General features: G+C 37.0%; 1 protein-coding gene across 14 annotated transcripts in view; it reads left to right on the forward strand.

Annotated features, from left to right (window-relative positions):
- The window catches only part of SCMH1 (Scm polycomb group protein homolog 1), a 208,503-nt gene that overhangs the window by 81,942 nt on the left and 108,396 nt on the right, over positions 1–18,165 (forward strand). For 8 of the 14 annotated variants that reach the window (XM_043461722.1, XM_043461716.1, XM_043461718.1 and 5 more), the window contains 2 exons: positions 7,927–7,997; positions 14,761–14,995. The exons of 2 other annotated variants lie outside the window; for them this stretch is intronic. In XM_043461722.1, coding sequence (XP_043317657.1) covers positions 14,797–14,995 — 199 coding nt within the window. In that variant the 5' untranslated portion in view covers positions 7,927–7,997; positions 14,761–14,796. Of the gene's footprint in view, positions 1–6,868; positions 7,012–7,926; positions 7,998–14,760; positions 15,000–18,165 lie in introns of those variants that run through there. 4 more of the 14 variants (XM_043461717.1, XM_043461712.1, XM_043461711.1 and 1 more) reach the window with 3 other exon arrangements.

Consider the following 18,165-nt stretch of genomic DNA (forward strand, 5'->3'; position numbering starts at 1 on the left):
GTACAATAAGGAATGGGAACTGAAACCAAACTGCAAGTTACTTCTTATTAATTCATTAAATCTAGAGCTAAAACAAGGCCGCTTTGTCCGTAAATCAGAATTTGGTGGCATTTTCCCAAAAGAAATTATTCATGAGATATATTGAACTGAAATTAAACCTGAAGATTTTCTAAGTTTTTTTTTTTTTTTTAACTAAATAAAAACCGAAATATTAAGATGTCAAATAACAGGAGTCAGCCTGGTACTGCATTTGGTTTTCATCCCTGAATAGTGTACTTCAGGACTAGGATTTCAGAAATGAAACTAATGGCAATATTTTTCAATCAGCTTTCCAAGTTCCTACATAAATGTCAGTCTTAACTTCTTAAGAGTTCTTTAAAATCCTGCATTTTACTTAAATATTGATAGCCTGATACCTTTATCAGTTTTTGTTGAAGTATTGTTACATATTTTGTTATTGCAACTTCCTGTGTTCAATCCTATTATCACCATTTTCCATTTGCTCCCTCTTTCCTTTTCTTCTGACAACATATTACTTTCATTGCCCACTGACAAAGAAGGTGGTGTAAAGTAGTAGAACACTAGACTAGAAGTCAGAACTGCTATATTCTTTGAAGGCCAACTTTGCCATTTAGTAAGTTTGTGACACTAATCCTTGGTTTTCTGATTTGTAAATGGGGATGATAATCCCACTCTACCTGCTTCACAGGGTTATTAAGAAGATTACATGAACTAATGGATGTGAAAACATCTTAAAAACTCTCAAATAATTTTCAACTTTGGAGGATTATTATTTTCATTTGTTCAGCAACTATCCTCAGCCTTTCAAGTCAAATCTTGTGACATTCTTTGAAGTGAAGCATTCTTTGATTATGAGCTAAAGAAATGAATGAAATTAAATAATGCAGGTAAAGGGCCTGATACTTGATAAACAATAAACGATAGTCACTTTTTATTTTTCCTTAAAACTTTCCTCATGCTTTCTAAGGTACTGGTGTGTGGTTAAAAAAATATGGCATAAGAATCAGACAGGCCTGGGTTCAAATTCCTTTTCTTCACTAACCAGTTTTATGACTTAAAAAAATTCTTAATCTTTCTGAGTCTGTTTCCTCATCTTTAAGATGAGAATAAAACCTACTTTTCAGGTTATAATTAACAGGGGAAATATTGAACATAGTGTGGCGTGGTGCAGACAAACAGAAGATACTCAGTAATAGCTGCTGCAGTTTGGGGATTTGTTGCTAATGTGAATGATGATAACAGTTCTAGTTCAGTGATATTTAAGGTATGTTGTGAACAACCTGTTTTGTTGACAGAATTGTAAGAGGTGGATATTCAGTTTAAAATATTTACATAAAGTGATGTTAAAATGTGTGAGTATGTTTTTTGTTGTGGGAGTAGAGGTAGCAAAGGCAGGCAGAGCCTCTGATAAATTAATCTTGGGTATTTCATTTTGTCCATCAGGCATCGAGGGTACCCTCAAATACCACACTGAAAGAAAATTCAGTAGATTTTTAGAATCTCAGAGTTTGGAAATCTACCTTGGCCTGCATTTCAAAATTCCAACATTTTGTATTTCTTGTAAAGCATCTTATCTTGAACTCTCCCCAAAGTTGTTAGGGACTTAAAACCTTCTCAAGCAACTCACTCATGTTTAAACAAATATTTAGTGGGCCAAAATCTGTTTCTTTGTCAATTCTGTTAGTTCTGCCTATAACTTTTAAAGCCGTATGTATAGGTTTAGCCAGTTTTTCACGGACCAGCCTCTAGTTATTTGAAAGCAGCTCTAAGGACTGCTTTCTCACTGCCATTCTGTTACACTTCCTAGTTCAAGCAACCATCATCTTATAGCTAGCTTATTAGAAAAGCTTCCTAATAAAAAAGTTTCCTGCCTTCAGTCTTACCCTCCTACAATCCATTCTTCACATTGTAGACAGGATGCTTTCTCCTACAAATCCTTTTGTGCTTCCTCTTCTCCTTAGTGTTGCATATGAGACTCTGAAACCCAAACACTGCTTTTATTGACAACCTCTTTTCTAAACCATTTTTATCTACCCAGTAGTCATACTGAAAGATTCCGGTTTTAGAACAGCTTTTTTTCATTTCTGGGCCCTAATACATGCTTTTCTTTCTGTCTGAAACAACAGGTCTCTCTTTGGCTAACTCCTTGCTTATCCTTTTACATTTTAACTTAGAAGCCTTAAGTTGAAGCTTTGTGAAGGCAAGACAATATTTTGATCATGGTTGTATCTCCAGCACACTTCCTTGATCCACACTATAAATACTTGTTGGATGGATGGATACAGAAATGGCTCTAAGACTTTCATGCTAAATGTTGATTCTTCCTTCAGCTGGTCCTCATGTGACATGGTTTTGTGTCTCTTGATCATCAGGTCACCATTTAGGTGTTGGTTCGTTCTGTCCCTCTCAAGGAATAGTTCACATAAATTTCCCAGGTGTGATTTCACTAGTCCAGAAAAGAGTAGGACCATTACTGGCTTGCTTCTTTTCATTCACTCACTTTTCAAACTTTTATGGTGCCTCTCTCAAGTTTCAGACACTGGGCTAAACAGTGAAGGTTTTTATCATAAGGTGGACTTCCCTGGCAGTCCAGAGGTTTAGACTCTGAGCTCCCAAATCCAGGGACACAGGTTCAATCCCTGGTTGGGGAACTAAGACCCCACATGCTGTGTGCAGCATGGCCAAAAATAGACTGTGACTGTCTTTATTGCTCTTAAGGATTTGGGCTCCACACTTTAGGTGGAACTAAATAGAGTTCTTGTTGAGGCATGTGGACAGAACAGTAGCCAGCATGAATGGAAGTGCCTGATGTAACCATTTTAAATTAGGAGCAGTTGAGGGATTTGGGACATATTTAGGGGATTAGATATATTATGTCTAATGTCAATGGGTAAAGATTTAGAAGAAGGTGGATTTTGGCTGATTCTAATGGTTAAAATCTATTCATTTGTGCTATTGAATCATAGCTGAATAATAAATTTCTCGTCATTGGAATTATTTAAGTAGAGGCTGGAGGGACCATTCAGGTCTCAGCTTTTATATCACCTCATCAAGATGCCTTTCTTGACCATCCTGCCTAAAATAGCATACATACTCTCAGCACTCTTTTCCCCTCCTACCTTGCTTTATTTTTTCCTTATTTGAAATGCGCCAGAAATTGTATAATTATTATGTGGTTTCTCTGTAACCTTCTGGATCAACTGAATTATGTTTATTTGTTTATTTATTGTGTCTCTTCCCCCTTAGAATGTAAGCTCCATGTGGGCAGAGATTTTGGCTGTTTTGTTCTTTGCTGTGTATCACCTGTGCCTGGAATTGAGCTTGGCATATAGTAGTTACACAGTAAATATTTGTTGAGTGAGTGAATATTAGAGAAAGGAATTCATGTGTTCAGCTGGTGGATCGTTTTGTGTTTTACAGTTTAGGAAGCTGTTAATTTTTAAAGTATTTGTACTTTATGTAGTTTGTAAATCCTTTCAGGGCAGCGATCTTTGTTGCTGTTGTTCAGTCGCTCATTCGTGTCTGACACTTTGCAACCCCATGGACTATAGCACACCAGGCTTCCCTGCCCTTCACCCTCTCCCCTAGCTTGCTCAGACTGATGTCCATTGAGATGGTGATGCCATCCAACCATCTTGTTCTCCGTTGTCCCCTTTTCCTCCTGCCTTCTACCTTTCCCAGCATCAGGGTCTTTTCTAATGAGTCAGTTTTTCGCATCAGGTGGCCAAAGTATTGGAGCTTCAGCTTCAACATCAGTCCTTCCAATGAATATTCAGGATTGATTTCCTTTAGGATTGGATGGTTTGATCTCTTGCAATCCAAGGGATTCTTAAGAGTCTTCTCCAACACCACAGTTCAAAGCATCAATTCTTTGGCACTCAGCCTTCTTTATGGTCCAACTTTTATACACGACTACTGGAAAGGCCATAGCTTTGACTAGATGGACCTTTGTTGGCAAACTAATGTCTCTGCTTTTTAATATGCTGTCTAGGTTTGTCATAGCTTTTCTTCCAAGGAGCAAGCATCTTTTAATTTCATGGCTGCAGTCACCATCTGTGGTGATTTTGGAGCCCAAGAAAATAAAGTCTGTCACTGTTTCAGCTGTTTCTCCACCTATTTGCCATGAAGTGATGGGACCGGATGCCATGACCTTAGCTTTTTGAATGTTGAGTCTTAAGCCAATCTTATTTACTAATAATAGACGTAACTGTCATATGATAGTATGTGTGTTAGAATTTATAAAATACTTTCATAAGTATTATTCAGCAGTATAAATGAGATGACTGACTTTGTCTCATCTATAAGGTTTCACCCCAAATGTTTCCTGTCTAGAGCATCTATCTGTAATTTCACCGTCTAAGATGATTCCCAGTCTCTGTCATATATCATTATTTTATGTCCTTCAAATACTTATCACTTACTACCTTATTTATTTGACTTTGTGTTAACTGTGCCTCATTATGCACTGGAATGTAAATTCCGTAAGGGCAGGGACCTCCTGCCTTATCCTAGCATTTAGAAGAAGTGCCTGGCACATACAAAGATACTCAAACATCATTTGAGTGAATAATGAATTGAAAAATAATGAATTGAATAATGAATTGACATCACTCCAGAAATTATAAAGTACTATACTAGTTAATAATGTCAGTCTTCACAGTAATCTTGACCCAAGTATGAATTAGATTTCCCTGTTCTACATTCTCAAGGCAACCTGCACTACCTCATTAACTTAAATTTATCATAATTGTGGCAGATTATTTGTATTATTAATTTACTACTTCTGCTTATCTCTAAACTGTAGGCTCCATGAATTTCAGAACCATGTCTATTTTGTTCCCCTAATATTTAACACTGTGCTTTTGCACTTGGAAGGAGGTTAATAAATATTTATTGAATGAAGGAGTATGTGTATAATCTTGTGGGATATTATGTCTGTCTTTCAGATAAATGAACTGATGCTTGGAATGATTAAGTAATTTATTCAAGATACTTAGGTATAGAAACAAGACTTCAACCACCATCTTCTGACTCTCAATATCGCAGTCTTTCAATTATACCATTAGTTTCTAGGCATGGAAGTATTACCTAGGTATTACCTAGGAAGGCTTTGAAAATACAGATTCTCAGACCACACTCAAGAGATTACTGAATGAGAACCTCTGAAGATGGTCTCAGAACTGTAAAAAGAAGTTAGAAAAATTATTTAGTATATTTTGATGGTAAGTAGCATTTGAGAATGATATTATATCCCAAGGTTTGACAAACTGCTATTTAGGGGCCAAATGCAACCCACGGCCAGTTTTTATAAATAAAGTTTTAGTGAAACACAGCCATGCTCACTCATTTACATATTGCCTCTGGCTGTTTTCATGCTACCATGTACAAGTTGAGTATTTGTGACAGAGACCAAATGGCCTACAAAGGGTAAAATTTTTTCTATCTGGTCCTTTACAGAAAATTTGCCAACCCCTGATCTATACTTTGTTGCCTGTCCTACTTCTTTTGTGGTATTTTTAGTGCTTGGCAGTGTGGTAGATTTGATGTTTGGTTTCATTGTGAGCATTATAATAGGTACTCAGATATTCTTAGTGAGTCAATAAAAATTAACTTATTTTGCAGCTTACCTGATTGGTAGTAAATGATAAACAGCCTAAGGAGTCAAATTTAAGAAAAAATATTAATCTAGGTATGGTTTAAGCTAGTGAACCCTCAGTGGATGGACTGCTTTTAACAAAAAGGTTCTTTTTCATTCAGTTGATAGTAAATTGGAAGATGTGGGATTTCTTAACCTATGTAATAGGAATTGATTACCATAGTTGTTATATGTAATAGAGAACTATAATACCCTGATTATTTTGGTACCCTGATGCTGCTGTAATTACATCTTAAAGCCAAAGTCTCTTGGGTGTTTTTGGTCAGAACTCAAAATAGTAACAAGCAACTCAGAACTGACCTAACTTCTTCCATACTGCCTTGTACAGTAATTGCCATGTAGGTATTTAAATTTACATTGAAGTTAAATGCCATTTAAAATTTAATTTCTCTTTCATATTAGCCACAGTTCATGTGTTCAGTAGCGGCATGCAGCTAGTGGCTATCTCACTGGTCAGCACAGATGCAGAACTTTTCTGTTATCAGAGAAAGTCTTAGTGGGTGGAACTGCTGTATGTGTTGGAGTTAAGAGCTGCAGCCTAGTCGGATCCAAGACTTACTGTTTGACTGATGTATTTGCAAGAATGGAATAATAATAATTCTTGATGTCTTCTTTTTCTAACAGCCAGTAGTGATGAAAGTCTTTGCTTTAAAAGCCATCTCAGCTAAGAGCAAACTCTTTATTAAATTCTAATAAGCTATTTAAATCTTGACTTCAGGAAATACTCATCTCATTTACCCTTGGACTGTCTATTCAAAATGATTAATTATTGGTTGAAGGGGATGGCTACCAGGTGGCACTAGTGCTAAACAACGTGCCCGCCAATGCAGGAGACTGGGGTTCGATCCCTGGGTCAGGAAGATCCCCTGAAAGAGGGCATGGCAACCCACTCCAGTATTCTTGCTGGAGAATCCCACAGACAGAGGAGCCTGGTAGGCACCAGTCCATAGGGTTACAAAGAGTCCGACAGGACTAAAGCAACTTAGCATGCACACACGCAGTCATTGGCCAGTTCATTAAATAGTTCAGAACTGACTGTGATTTCTAGCCAAATCTATTTGGCTTGGTTAGGATGGTGGGAAAGGAACCAGTTTTAAAACAGAAGCTATAAAGTCAATAGAGTATAAAGTCTTGGCATCATCTTTGGAGTGACTTAGATTTCATCATTCCGTGACTCATTTTTATTCCCAGCATCTAGTGCTTTTTTCATGGCCCAAAGGGGCCCTGTGCTGCTCCACTGCAGAGGAAACCTCAAGAAATGCTGGTTTGCTACAGTGTTTTAGCTTGTGAGAGTCTCTGGGACCTTACCTGCTCCATCATGGGGTCACCTCTAGGTGGGTATTAGGGGGATATCTGTAACTGATTTAACCTTTAATAAAGAACCTGGTAATCTTTTGTGGTTCAGTAAGATATGTGTTTAATAACCCATCCTTTAAAATGTTTTCCCTGATCCCAGGTCAGTGTCACCTTAAAGATTATTTCTCTAGCACAGTGTTCCTCAAACTTTGAGAGACTTTAAGGGCCACTTCAAGAGGCTAAAAAGATTCTGTAAATTTGCCAACTTATTCTTAGCTACTGTCATCAGAAATGCTACTGAGGATCTACTTTTCTCTAAATTAACAGACCTTGGTCATTTTGCATCTCAGAGCAATGCAACAGTGACCGGGATAGGAGTGGGTTGAGGTGGGTGAGAGAGAAACATCTTTTAGAGTGAGGATTCAAGTATAATCTCATTCTGGCTTTTCCTGCCCCCAACAACTCCTCTTACCCAGGGTCTCAAGATAGCCTCTTCTTTTTTCTTTCTGAGCTGAGATGGGGGGATTCTGCCACGCTGGATGTTAAAAGCACTTATTTGATGGCAATAAGGGACCTTTACAGTAGTCAGATTGTTCAGAAGGAATCTTCCCATCCACTTTGTGCCTCTTCTGTTTTGTTTTCCATGAGCTTCCTGAATACTTCTTTGAGACACTGGTATGACTTGCTGTAGCATTTTGGATCATTTTAGAGACTGGCGTGAAAGATTCCTTAGGTCATCTTAGACGGTGATTCAAAAAACATTGATCTAAAATGATCCACTCAGGTCACCTTGATTCTTCCCCCTAATATACTCCTTTGAGTCCAAACAGGGCCATATGAGTTTTCTTATGCTCCAAACAAGTCTGAAAATAGCCTAATGTCTAGGGTAGAATTACATCCTGAAAGAATTTTTAGGAAGTTGACTGTGATGGAGATTTTTATTTCCTTTACAGGTCATTTTACCTGGGACAAATACCTAAAAGAAACATGTTCAGTCCCAGCGCCTGTCCATTGCTTCAAGCAGGTAATTGATTCTCAGCATCTTTAGAAGGTGGGAGGCAAGTAGTTTTTTCTGGTCCTTAGATAAGCAAAACATGAAGTGGGAGCCCTTGGGCTTCTCACCTGAAGTCCCCAGAATAAACTTCTATGGGAAGAATACAACTTCAAGACTCAAAACTCAGCTGTGAGTTTTAAACATTCTCCCCAATTTCCCAAGTAACACCTTTTCCTTCTTCACCTCCTTGAAGATACTCTGTGTTACTGAAAACAGTTGCTAATTTTTACTACAGCTCTTAGTTCAGGCAGATAGGAAACAGAGTTATAGCCCTTAGACAACTCTTGAAAGTAGAGCAGTATTCATATCTCTGAATTCAGCTCCCCTGCCACAATCTTATCTTTCCATAAAAATGTTGGCACTGAATCCCATTGGGGAGCATGTTAGGAGTTCATTGGAGATCATTTAGAGCTTCCCACATAGGATTAAGTTCCCCATACAATGCACAGATGATGTTGACTGTCAGTACATGATAAGGCTAGTAAGCAGAGAAGTGTACTGCTGCTAAATAGAGCTGCACATCAGGAAATGGTTTATATCTCCCTCCTTTTTAGTATTCAATTGTTATTTCCACAAACTGTCAACATTTCACTTTGAGTTTGAGTTTTGTCTGTGCTCTAAATAAAAGTACAAAATAGGACTTTGCTAATCTGAAATAATAGGAACTAAATTCATATTTCCACCTGAAATAATTTTAAAAGACAAAATATATTAAATAATGGTTTTCAAGTTACTGAAGATCAGGCAGCCAAGAACAGTGATCTCTGAGAGAGGAAAAAACAAATGAGTTGAGCTTCTTATGACTTACTGCTTTACAATAGTTTGAGACCATGGCCCAGGGAAAGAGAACCCAGACTGAGCCTGAGAGACTCCCTGTCAAATTAGGGGGATGGAACTGAGAGCCCAGGGATGGAATTTGCAGGACAGAGTTCCAGAGAAGAGAGCGCTGCAGAGAGCCCGCCTCAAGTACTCATCAAAGTACTGTTGCTCAGTATATGCATGTGAGCATCCAAAGCCAAGGGAACACTGTCTGAAAGGATTAGAAGGATAGTAAAAGGATAAGAGCCTAGTGCTCACACAAGACTGGGAATAGTGCCTAATACCACCAGCTAGACTGGAAAATCTCATAATTCATGTGGAATAGTTGGGAAAATCCTGCTCAGTAGTGGGAAATGATTAGCCTTAGGATAAGCATGCTTTGAATCTGCCTAACAAACTAAAAAGCTAGATTCAATGTGATTACGGAGAAGGCAGTGGCAACCCACTCCAGTACTCTTGCCTGGAAAATCCCATGGACGAAGGAACGTGGTGGGCTGCAGTCCATGGGGTTGCTAAGAGTCGGACACAACTGAGTGACTTCACTTTCACTTTTCACTTTCATGCATTGGAGAAGGAAATGGCAACCCACTCCAGTGTTCTTGCCTGGAGAATCCCAGGGATGGGGGAGCCTGGTGGGCTGCCGTCTATGGGGTCACACAGAGTCGGACACGACTAAAGCAGCTTAGCAGCAGCAGCAGCAACAATGTGATTAAATTATTTCCAAGTAAATTAACTTCATCTGGGAACACAGCACAAGAAGGGAATGCAAAAATATCCAGCACCTAACAGGTAAAAGTCACAATGTCTGGCATCTAGTCAAATATTATCAGGCATATAAGGAGGCAGGAAAGCATAGCTAATAATGAACAGACTAATCAACCAATTGAAACAGACTTAGAACCTTTTCAGATCTTAGAATAGCAGATTAAAACATTATAACAATTATTTTAATTATGTTCTATATGTTTGAAAGTTAAGCAGAGGCATGAAGTATATAAAAAAAAACATATTGAGCAAAATGAAAAATACACTAGATGGGATTAATGGTGGAAGAAAAGATTAATAAATATGAAAACATAGCAGTAGAAGATACCTAAAATGAAACACACAGAAAAAAAAGTATTTTAAAAATATGAAAAAGAGATCAGTGAAGCATGGGACAACTTTATAGACCATGTAATTAGACCACCCAAAAGAAAAGAGATGGAGAACTGGAAAAGCATTTGAAGATAAAATGACAAAAAATTGTTCACAGTTGAGGAAAACTAAAAATCTGCAAATTCAGAAAGCTAAATGAATCTCCTAAAAAAAAGACAAGAATAAAGTTATACTAAGGCATGTCATAAGTTATCAAAACTAGTGATAGAGAACATCTTCAAAGCAGCCAGAGGAAAAAAGACACTTTATGTGCAGCGAAACTAAGATAAGAATGACATTATATTTTCTTGTCATAATGCAAACAAGAAGAAAGTTAAATAACATCTTCAAAGTATAAAAAGAGAACTGTCAACCATGAATTTTATATCCAGCAAAAAGATCTTCCAAAATGAGGGGAAAAATAGAGATATTTTCAAATGCATAACAACTGAAGGAATTCATCACTAGTACACTCACTCCTACAAATGTTAAACAAAGGCCATCATGCAGAAGGAAAATGTTACCAGATAGAATACAGATCTACACAAAGGAATGAAAGTTACTAGGAATGATAATTACAAGGGTAAATATTTAAAATATTATTTCTTATTAAGCCTCTATAAAAGATAATTGACTATAAATAATGATAATAACATTGTATTATAGAGATAATAACAGGTATTAGTAAAATATATAATAACAATAACTTAAGGAGGAGAAATTTAAGTAGACTATTATAAAATTCTTATACGTGAAGTAGTGTAATATTACTTGAAGATAGACTGATAATTTAAATATGTTTAAGCCCCAAAGCAACCACTGAAATAATAGAAAATAAATAGCAGAATGGTAGGTTTAAATCCAGCCATATCAATAATCCAGTTGTAAATTATCTCAATTCCTCAATTAAGAAGCTGAGATTGTCATATTGGATAAAAAGTAAGACTCAATTATATACTGCCTGCAAGGAATTATACTTTAAATGTAAAGATACAAACAGGTCAAAAGTAAAAGAATCAAAAATTATAATAAAGCTGAAATGACATATTAATATCAAAGTATATTTCAGAGGCAAAGGATATTATCAGATAAAAATACAGTAATTTCATCATGAAAAAGGTCACACAGTCCTTACATGAATTAAAAGATGATAGATACAGACCTTAACACCCTTCAAAAAAATTAATTCAAAACAGACCACACACCTAACTGTAAAACACTATACTAAAACTCCTAGAAGATAGCATAGGAGAAGACTAAGATGGAAAAGGTCAGTTTTCATTGCAGTCCCAAAAAAAGGCAATGCCAAAGAATGCTCAAACTACTGCACAATTGCACTCATCTCACACGCTAGTAAAGTAATGCTCAAAATTCTCTAAGCCAGGCTTTAACAGTACGTGAACCATGAACTTCCAGATGTTCAAGCTGGATTTAGAAGAGGCAAAGGAACCAGAAATCAAATTGCCAACATCTGTTGGATCATCAAAAAAGCAAGAGAGTTCCAGAAAAACATCTATTTCTGCTCTAGTGACTACGCCAAAGTCTTTGACTGTGTGGGTCACCACAAACTGTGGAAAATTCTGAAAGAGATGGGAATACCAGACCACCTGACCTGCCTCTTGAGAAATCTGTATGCAGATCAGGAAGCAACAGTTAGAACTGGACAGGGAACAATATACCGGTTCCAAATAGGGAAAGGAGTGCATCAAGGCTGTATATTGTCACCCTGCTTATTTAACTTATATGCAGAGTACATCATTAGAAATGCTGGGGTGGATGAAGCACAAGCCAGAATCAAGATTGCCGGGAGAAATATCCATAACCCTAGATAGCAGATGACACCACCCTTATGGCAGAAAATGAAGAACTAAAGAGTCTCTTGATGAAAGTGAAAGAGGAGAGTGAAAAAGTTGGCTTAAAGCTCAACATTCAGAAAACTAAGATCATGGCATCTGGTCCCATCACTTCATGGCAAATAGATGGGGAAACAGTGGAAACAGTGACAGACTTTATTTTTTCCAAAATCACTGCAGATGGTAACTGCAGCCATGAAATTAAAAGACGCTTACTCCTTGGAAAAAAAGTTATGACCAACCTAGACAGCATATTAAAAAACAAAGACATTACTTTGCCAACAAAGGTCCGTCTAGTCAAGGCTATGGTTTTTCCAGTGGTCATGTATCAATGTGAGATTTGGGCTATAAGGAAAGCTGAGTGCCGAAGAACTGGTGCTTTTGAACTCTGGTGTTGGAGAAGACTCTTGAGAGTCTCTTGGACTGCAAGGAGATCCAACCAGTCCATCCTAAAGGAGATCAGTCCTGAATATTCATTGGAAGGACTGATGCTGAAGCTGAAACTCCAGTACTTTGGCCACCTGATGCAAAGAACTGACTCATTTGAAAAGACCCTGATGCTGGAAAAGATTGAAGGCAGGAGGAGAAGGAGACAATAGAGGATCAGATGGTTGGATGTCATCACCGACTCAATGAACATGAGTTTGGGTAAACTCCGGGAGTTGGTGATGGGCAGGGAGGCCTGGCCTGATGGACAGGGAGGCCTGGCCTGATGGACAGGGAGGTCTGGTGTGCTGCAGTTCATGGGGTCACAAAGAGTCAGACATGACTGAGCGACTGAACTGAACTGAAGATGACCTTAGGTGTGGCAATGATTTTTTAGGTGCAAACCAAAGGCACAGTTCATGAGAGAAATAATTGATAACCTGAACTTCATTAAAATAAAACCCCCTACTGTATGAAGGACACTGTCAAGAGAATGAGAAGACAAGCCACAGACTGGGAGAAAATATTATTACAAGACGTGTCTGACAAAGGATTGTTACCCAAAATATACAAAGAATACTTAAAACTCAAAATAAGAAAATAACTCAAGAAAAGATCAAAGATCTTAACAGACATCTTACCAAAGATGGTCGGATGACAAGCATAAAAATGATGTTCTACATTATATATTATCAGAGAAATGTAAATTAAAACAACAGTGAGATACCACTACATACATATTATAATGTCAAAACCCAGGACACTGATAACACCAAGTACTGGCAAGGATGTGGAGCTTCAGGAATTCTCATTAATTGCTTGTGGGAATGCAAAATGGTACAGACATCTTATAAGGTAGTTTGGTGAAATCTCTTGTAAACTAAGCATACTCTTACCATATGATGCATCAATTGCATTCCTTGATATTTATCCAAAGAAATTGAAAATTTATGTCCACACAAAAACATGTGTGTGTGTGTATTTATATGTGTGTGTATGTGTGTGTGTATGGATTTTATTGCATCTTTATTCATAATCACCAAAACCTGGAAGCAACCAAGATGTTTTTTAAGTAGGAGAATGGATAAACAAACTGTAGTATAGCCAGACAATGAAGTATTACTCAGCCCTAGAAAGAAATGAGCTATGAAGCTATGAAAAGACATAGAGGAAACTTAAATGCATCTTACTACGAGAAAAAAGCCAATCTGAAAAAGCTATGTACTGTGTGATTCAAACTGTATGACATTCTGGAAAAGGCAAAACTATGGAGACAGTAAAAAGATCAGTGGTTGCCAGAGACTGAGTGGATGAATAGGCCAAGTACAGAGGGTTTTTTAGTACAGTTAAACTATTTTGTATGATCCTATAATGATAGATACATGTCTCCATTAGACCAAATTCATAGAGTATACAACACCAAAAGAGAACCTTACTCTAAATAATGGGCTTTGGGTTATTATGATATGTTAGTGTAGTTCCATCAGTTGTAATAAATGTCCTACTGTGTTAGGAGATACTGAAAATAGAGGAGACACTGCACGTGTTGGAGCAGGATGTTTATAAATGTTTATAATCTCTGTACCTTCCTCTCAGTTTTGCTGTGAACCTAAAACTGCTCTTAAAACTGAGTCTTAAAAAAGAAATGAATTATTGATACATTCAACAAATGGATGAATATCAAAATGGCTATGCTGAGTGAAAGAAACTAGATCCAAAAAAAAAAAAAGTATATTCTGTATGATTCCATTTTAAGTCTAGAAATGCAAAACAGTCTACACTGATAGAAAGTAAAGCAGTGTTTGCCTGGAGAGAGAGAGATCTGGGAAGGGCTGGACAGGTCATAAAGGGATATGCCAAACTTGGGAGTATGTCCATGTTCATTATCTTGATAGTGGTGATGGTTTCCAGAGTGTTGTGATGTATGTGGTATCATGAGTGTATATATATGTCAGTACTTAACCTGTGTGTAGTTCATTGTATGTCAATTATAACTTAAAGTTGTTTTTTAAAAAACAGGAATTGATTTCTAAGTTAATGTCAAAGTAAAAAAAATAACCTATTCCCATTGGTTAGTCTGGGTGGTAGACATACTGAAGCACTCCATGAAGAAACAGTAAGGATATGATAGTTTAATAGGATGATTTCTGCAAAGAAAATATTAAGAATACCTGGAGGGTTAGGGAATTGGAAAAGATAGGATAAAAAACCGCATTTAGGCAAGGACCATTTAAGATACTCTTATCCTTTTCTTACTGGTGAGTCAGTGTTTGATGCTTCACTGGAAAGTAATTTTTCCCCTTCACTTTACATTTCAGTGTTTCTTTTTCATGTGAGCCTTCCTAGGTATTAGGAAATAATTCACAAGGGTTGTCCCTGACTCAGCTGTAATCAATTTGCATCCAAAGCATAAATTTTCAGGTTCCATCGCCTAATATCCTTACTGAAAATGCCACGTATTCTTAGTCTGCCTAATCCCCATGGCTTGTTCTCCTCAGTCCTACACACCTCCAAGCAACGAGTTCAAGATCAGCATGAAATTGGAAGCACAGGACCCCAGGAACACCACATCTACCTGTATTGCCACAGTAGTTGGACTGACAGGTGCTCGCCTCCGCCTTCGCCTTGATGGCAGCGACAACAAGAATGACTTCTGGCGGCTGGTTGACTCAGCTGAAATTCAGCCTATCGGGAATTGTGAGAAGAATGGGGGTATGCTGCAGCCCCCTCTGGGTGAGTAACTGGACCCAAGCTCTCCCTAGTCCATTAGTTATCTTCCTCAAATTGTACGTTGTATTAGAAGAAAACATAGGGTCACCTGCCCATGCCTTCTTTTTTGTATGGTCCATAAAGGCCCACCTAACATGAAATGAGCTGTAAAATCTGGACCTCCCCATTCTACATTAACTTGTGATATCCAAGCTTCTCTTCAGCTCTCCTTTTTCTAATGAGAAACCACACCCTTCATCCTTCTTTGTCAGGGCCCATTTACCCTGAGGAAAAGGATGAAAGAAGGTCTTGCCATTGAACTTGCCTCAAAAAACCATGGCCCTTTTACCAAATCCTACAGTCACAACAGGCAGTGAGAGAAAGATCCCCCATTGGAAAGAATGACTGTTAATAAAGATCCCGTATCTCCTTTCCCCTAAATTCTCACTTGGTCTTTGGAATTTTCTCACTTTGAATCAATTAGTAAGTAAAATGCATTATTTTACCTTAATGACACCACTGTATTTTTCTCTTCAAGATCAGATTCACCTTTTTTTTAGTGTCAGTATACCTGAGTGATTTAGCACATTTCATCAATTCCCATCAGTCACTATTGCAGTGAGTCTTACTGGAGGATGGAGATGGCTTTATAGGCTGTGTTCCCCTCAGGAGGCTGTGCTAAATTAAATGAGCATTAGAGGAAGGTGTCATTTGAAAGACCTCCCCAAGTGGTTATTTAACATTTTCCTTCTTTAAAAAATTTACTTGTAATGTAAAATTTCAAACATATACAAAAGTATAAAAAAAAAAACACAGTGAATGAAAGTCCATGTATCTTTTATCTTTGATAGTAGTCTTGTTTTCTTAGTACCTATATACATTCCCTGTGCACTCCTGCCGTTGCTTAAACATAGTATCATTTTATCACTAAATATTTGTTATGTATCTCTCTCATAGTTAATATTTTAAAAGCATAGCCATAATAACATTGTCACATGTGAATAAAATAATGATACTTCCTTAATATCGACAAATATTTACTCAGTATTTAAATTTTCCCTATTGTCTGTCTGTCTGTCTCTTCCTCTCTTTGTTTCATTTGCTTTGAATCAGGATCCAAATAAAATCAACATATTGCAGTTGGGTGATATGTTCCTCAAGTATCTTTTAATCTATGGGTTCTCCTCTCTTTTATTTTTTCCTTGGAATTTATTTGTTGAAAAACCTAAGTCATTTTCTTTAAATTTTCCGACAATTAGATTTTGCTGATTGTATCTCTCTGGTATCATTTAACATGTTTCTCTGACCTCTTGTCCTAGAAATTGGTAACTAGATCTAGAGGCTTGATCAGGTTAAGGTTCAGTTTTTTTCAATAAGAATATTTCATAGGTAGTGATACTTACATTGATTAAGAAGTATATATGGTCTGGTTGTGTCTCATTTTATAATGTAGCAGCCATTACTGCTTGTAGTCTAGAGCAGGGGTTGGCAGATTTTCTAAAAGAGTCAGATAGTAAATATTTCAGGCTTACAGGCCATACATTCTCTGTTGTAACTTGTCAGCTTTTTCCTTGTAATTTGAAAGCAGTCATAGACAATACATAAAAAAATGGGCAAGGCTGTGATCCAGTAAAGCTTTATTTACAAAACAAGTTGTCCAGCCTTCTGGCTGTAGCTTGCTGACCCCTGATTTAGACCTATCAATTCATTTTGGTTGCAAAATGGGAAATTTTAATATTTTCATTCTGTCCACATAAATTAAATGGATTATGTCTATTAAAATAAACTTTCAACTATTTGGTTATCCTGAAGCATAGTTCATACAGGAAAGACAGTTTAAATAATTGATTCTTTTCTTTGTTTACCACTTTTCAGAATAATAAATTGAATTGCCATTATCCTCCAAAATTACTTAGTCTTATTGCTGTTATTGCATTTAATATCATAAACTCAAAGATTCATACATATTTGATATTTTTCACTCCGTTGCACTGATTATCCTTGTTGATTCTTGAATAGTTCCATCTTTGGCCTCATATGTATATAAATCATTCTTGAAATCTGTAAAACAGTATATTCAGAGAAATGCCCTTTACCTTATCCCTTTCTTCTGCCATAGAGTAACCACTTTCTTTTAACTTAATAGTTCATACTCCATTTTTTAAAAATAAGCAAATATATCTGTGTGTGTGTGCATATATATGCATATGTATTCCCTTCTTATATAAATGACAACATATTATACATATTTTTCTCAATCTTACTTTTTTCATTTAGCAATATGTCCTGAAAATGACTTCTTAGTATTGAGATGTTTCTCATTGCTTTCTATAGCTGCATAGTACCATAAGGTTCTCAACTGATTTTATGAACCACGGTTTAGAAGCATCTTGAAAGGCTATTACAAAATATAAGTTCCCAGGGATAATGGTGACCATCTACATCAAAATTTTTCCATAAATTCTCCAGAAACATAAAGCTCAAAAAGGAAAGCAAGTCAAGCCACCCATAACTCATGCCTAAACATAACTAGGAGTCAAGAATAACACACATTTCAATAACATGTTGTCTGCATGTTCAGATGTAAAGATCTGAAACCAATAAAGCTAATACCCACTCCATACCAGAATGAAGAGTTTTATGTAGATAAAAACTACATTAAAAAGGCAGAGGGCAATGGGACCCGAACACGGCCAAAATCACCCCCCCAAAAGATAGGCCCATCCAGAGTGGGCAATACTGAAAGAGAACTAGGAGCTACTTGATTAGAGCATTGTCTACTGGAGAATCAGAAGAAAGAGAATGAATTAAAAGTGTGAGGGACCAGAGATAGCAGCCGTGGGCTGATAACTGCCCTCATGGGAGAGGTAGACATAATGTTGAAGGAAAAGAAGGAAGCCATGGGTAATCGTTTAGAGTTATACAGGAACAAAGAGAATCGTAAAATCAGAAGACATTCAGGTCTTTCTATCCCACCACATTCCAAACAGGCTTCACTAAAGAAGCTGCATTTCATTATGCCAACAGAAAACTCATGACCCAAATTCCCTGACAAAATGGAACATCCTGTTTTTTGCTAGCCCAAGAAAATATAACACATTTGAAATCATTAAGAAACAGCAGTCAACATCCATAAAAAACTTCTACATGAAAAAAAAAACTTGAAGAAAAACAGAAGTAGAAGATAAAACCAT

The sequence above is a fragment of the Cervus canadensis genome, chromosome 2, assembly GCF_019320065.1.
Source record: "Cervus canadensis isolate Bull #8, Minnesota chromosome 2, ASM1932006v1, whole genome shotgun sequence".
Lineage (NCBI taxonomy): Eukaryota > Metazoa > Chordata > Mammalia > Artiodactyla > Cervidae > Cervus > Cervus canadensis.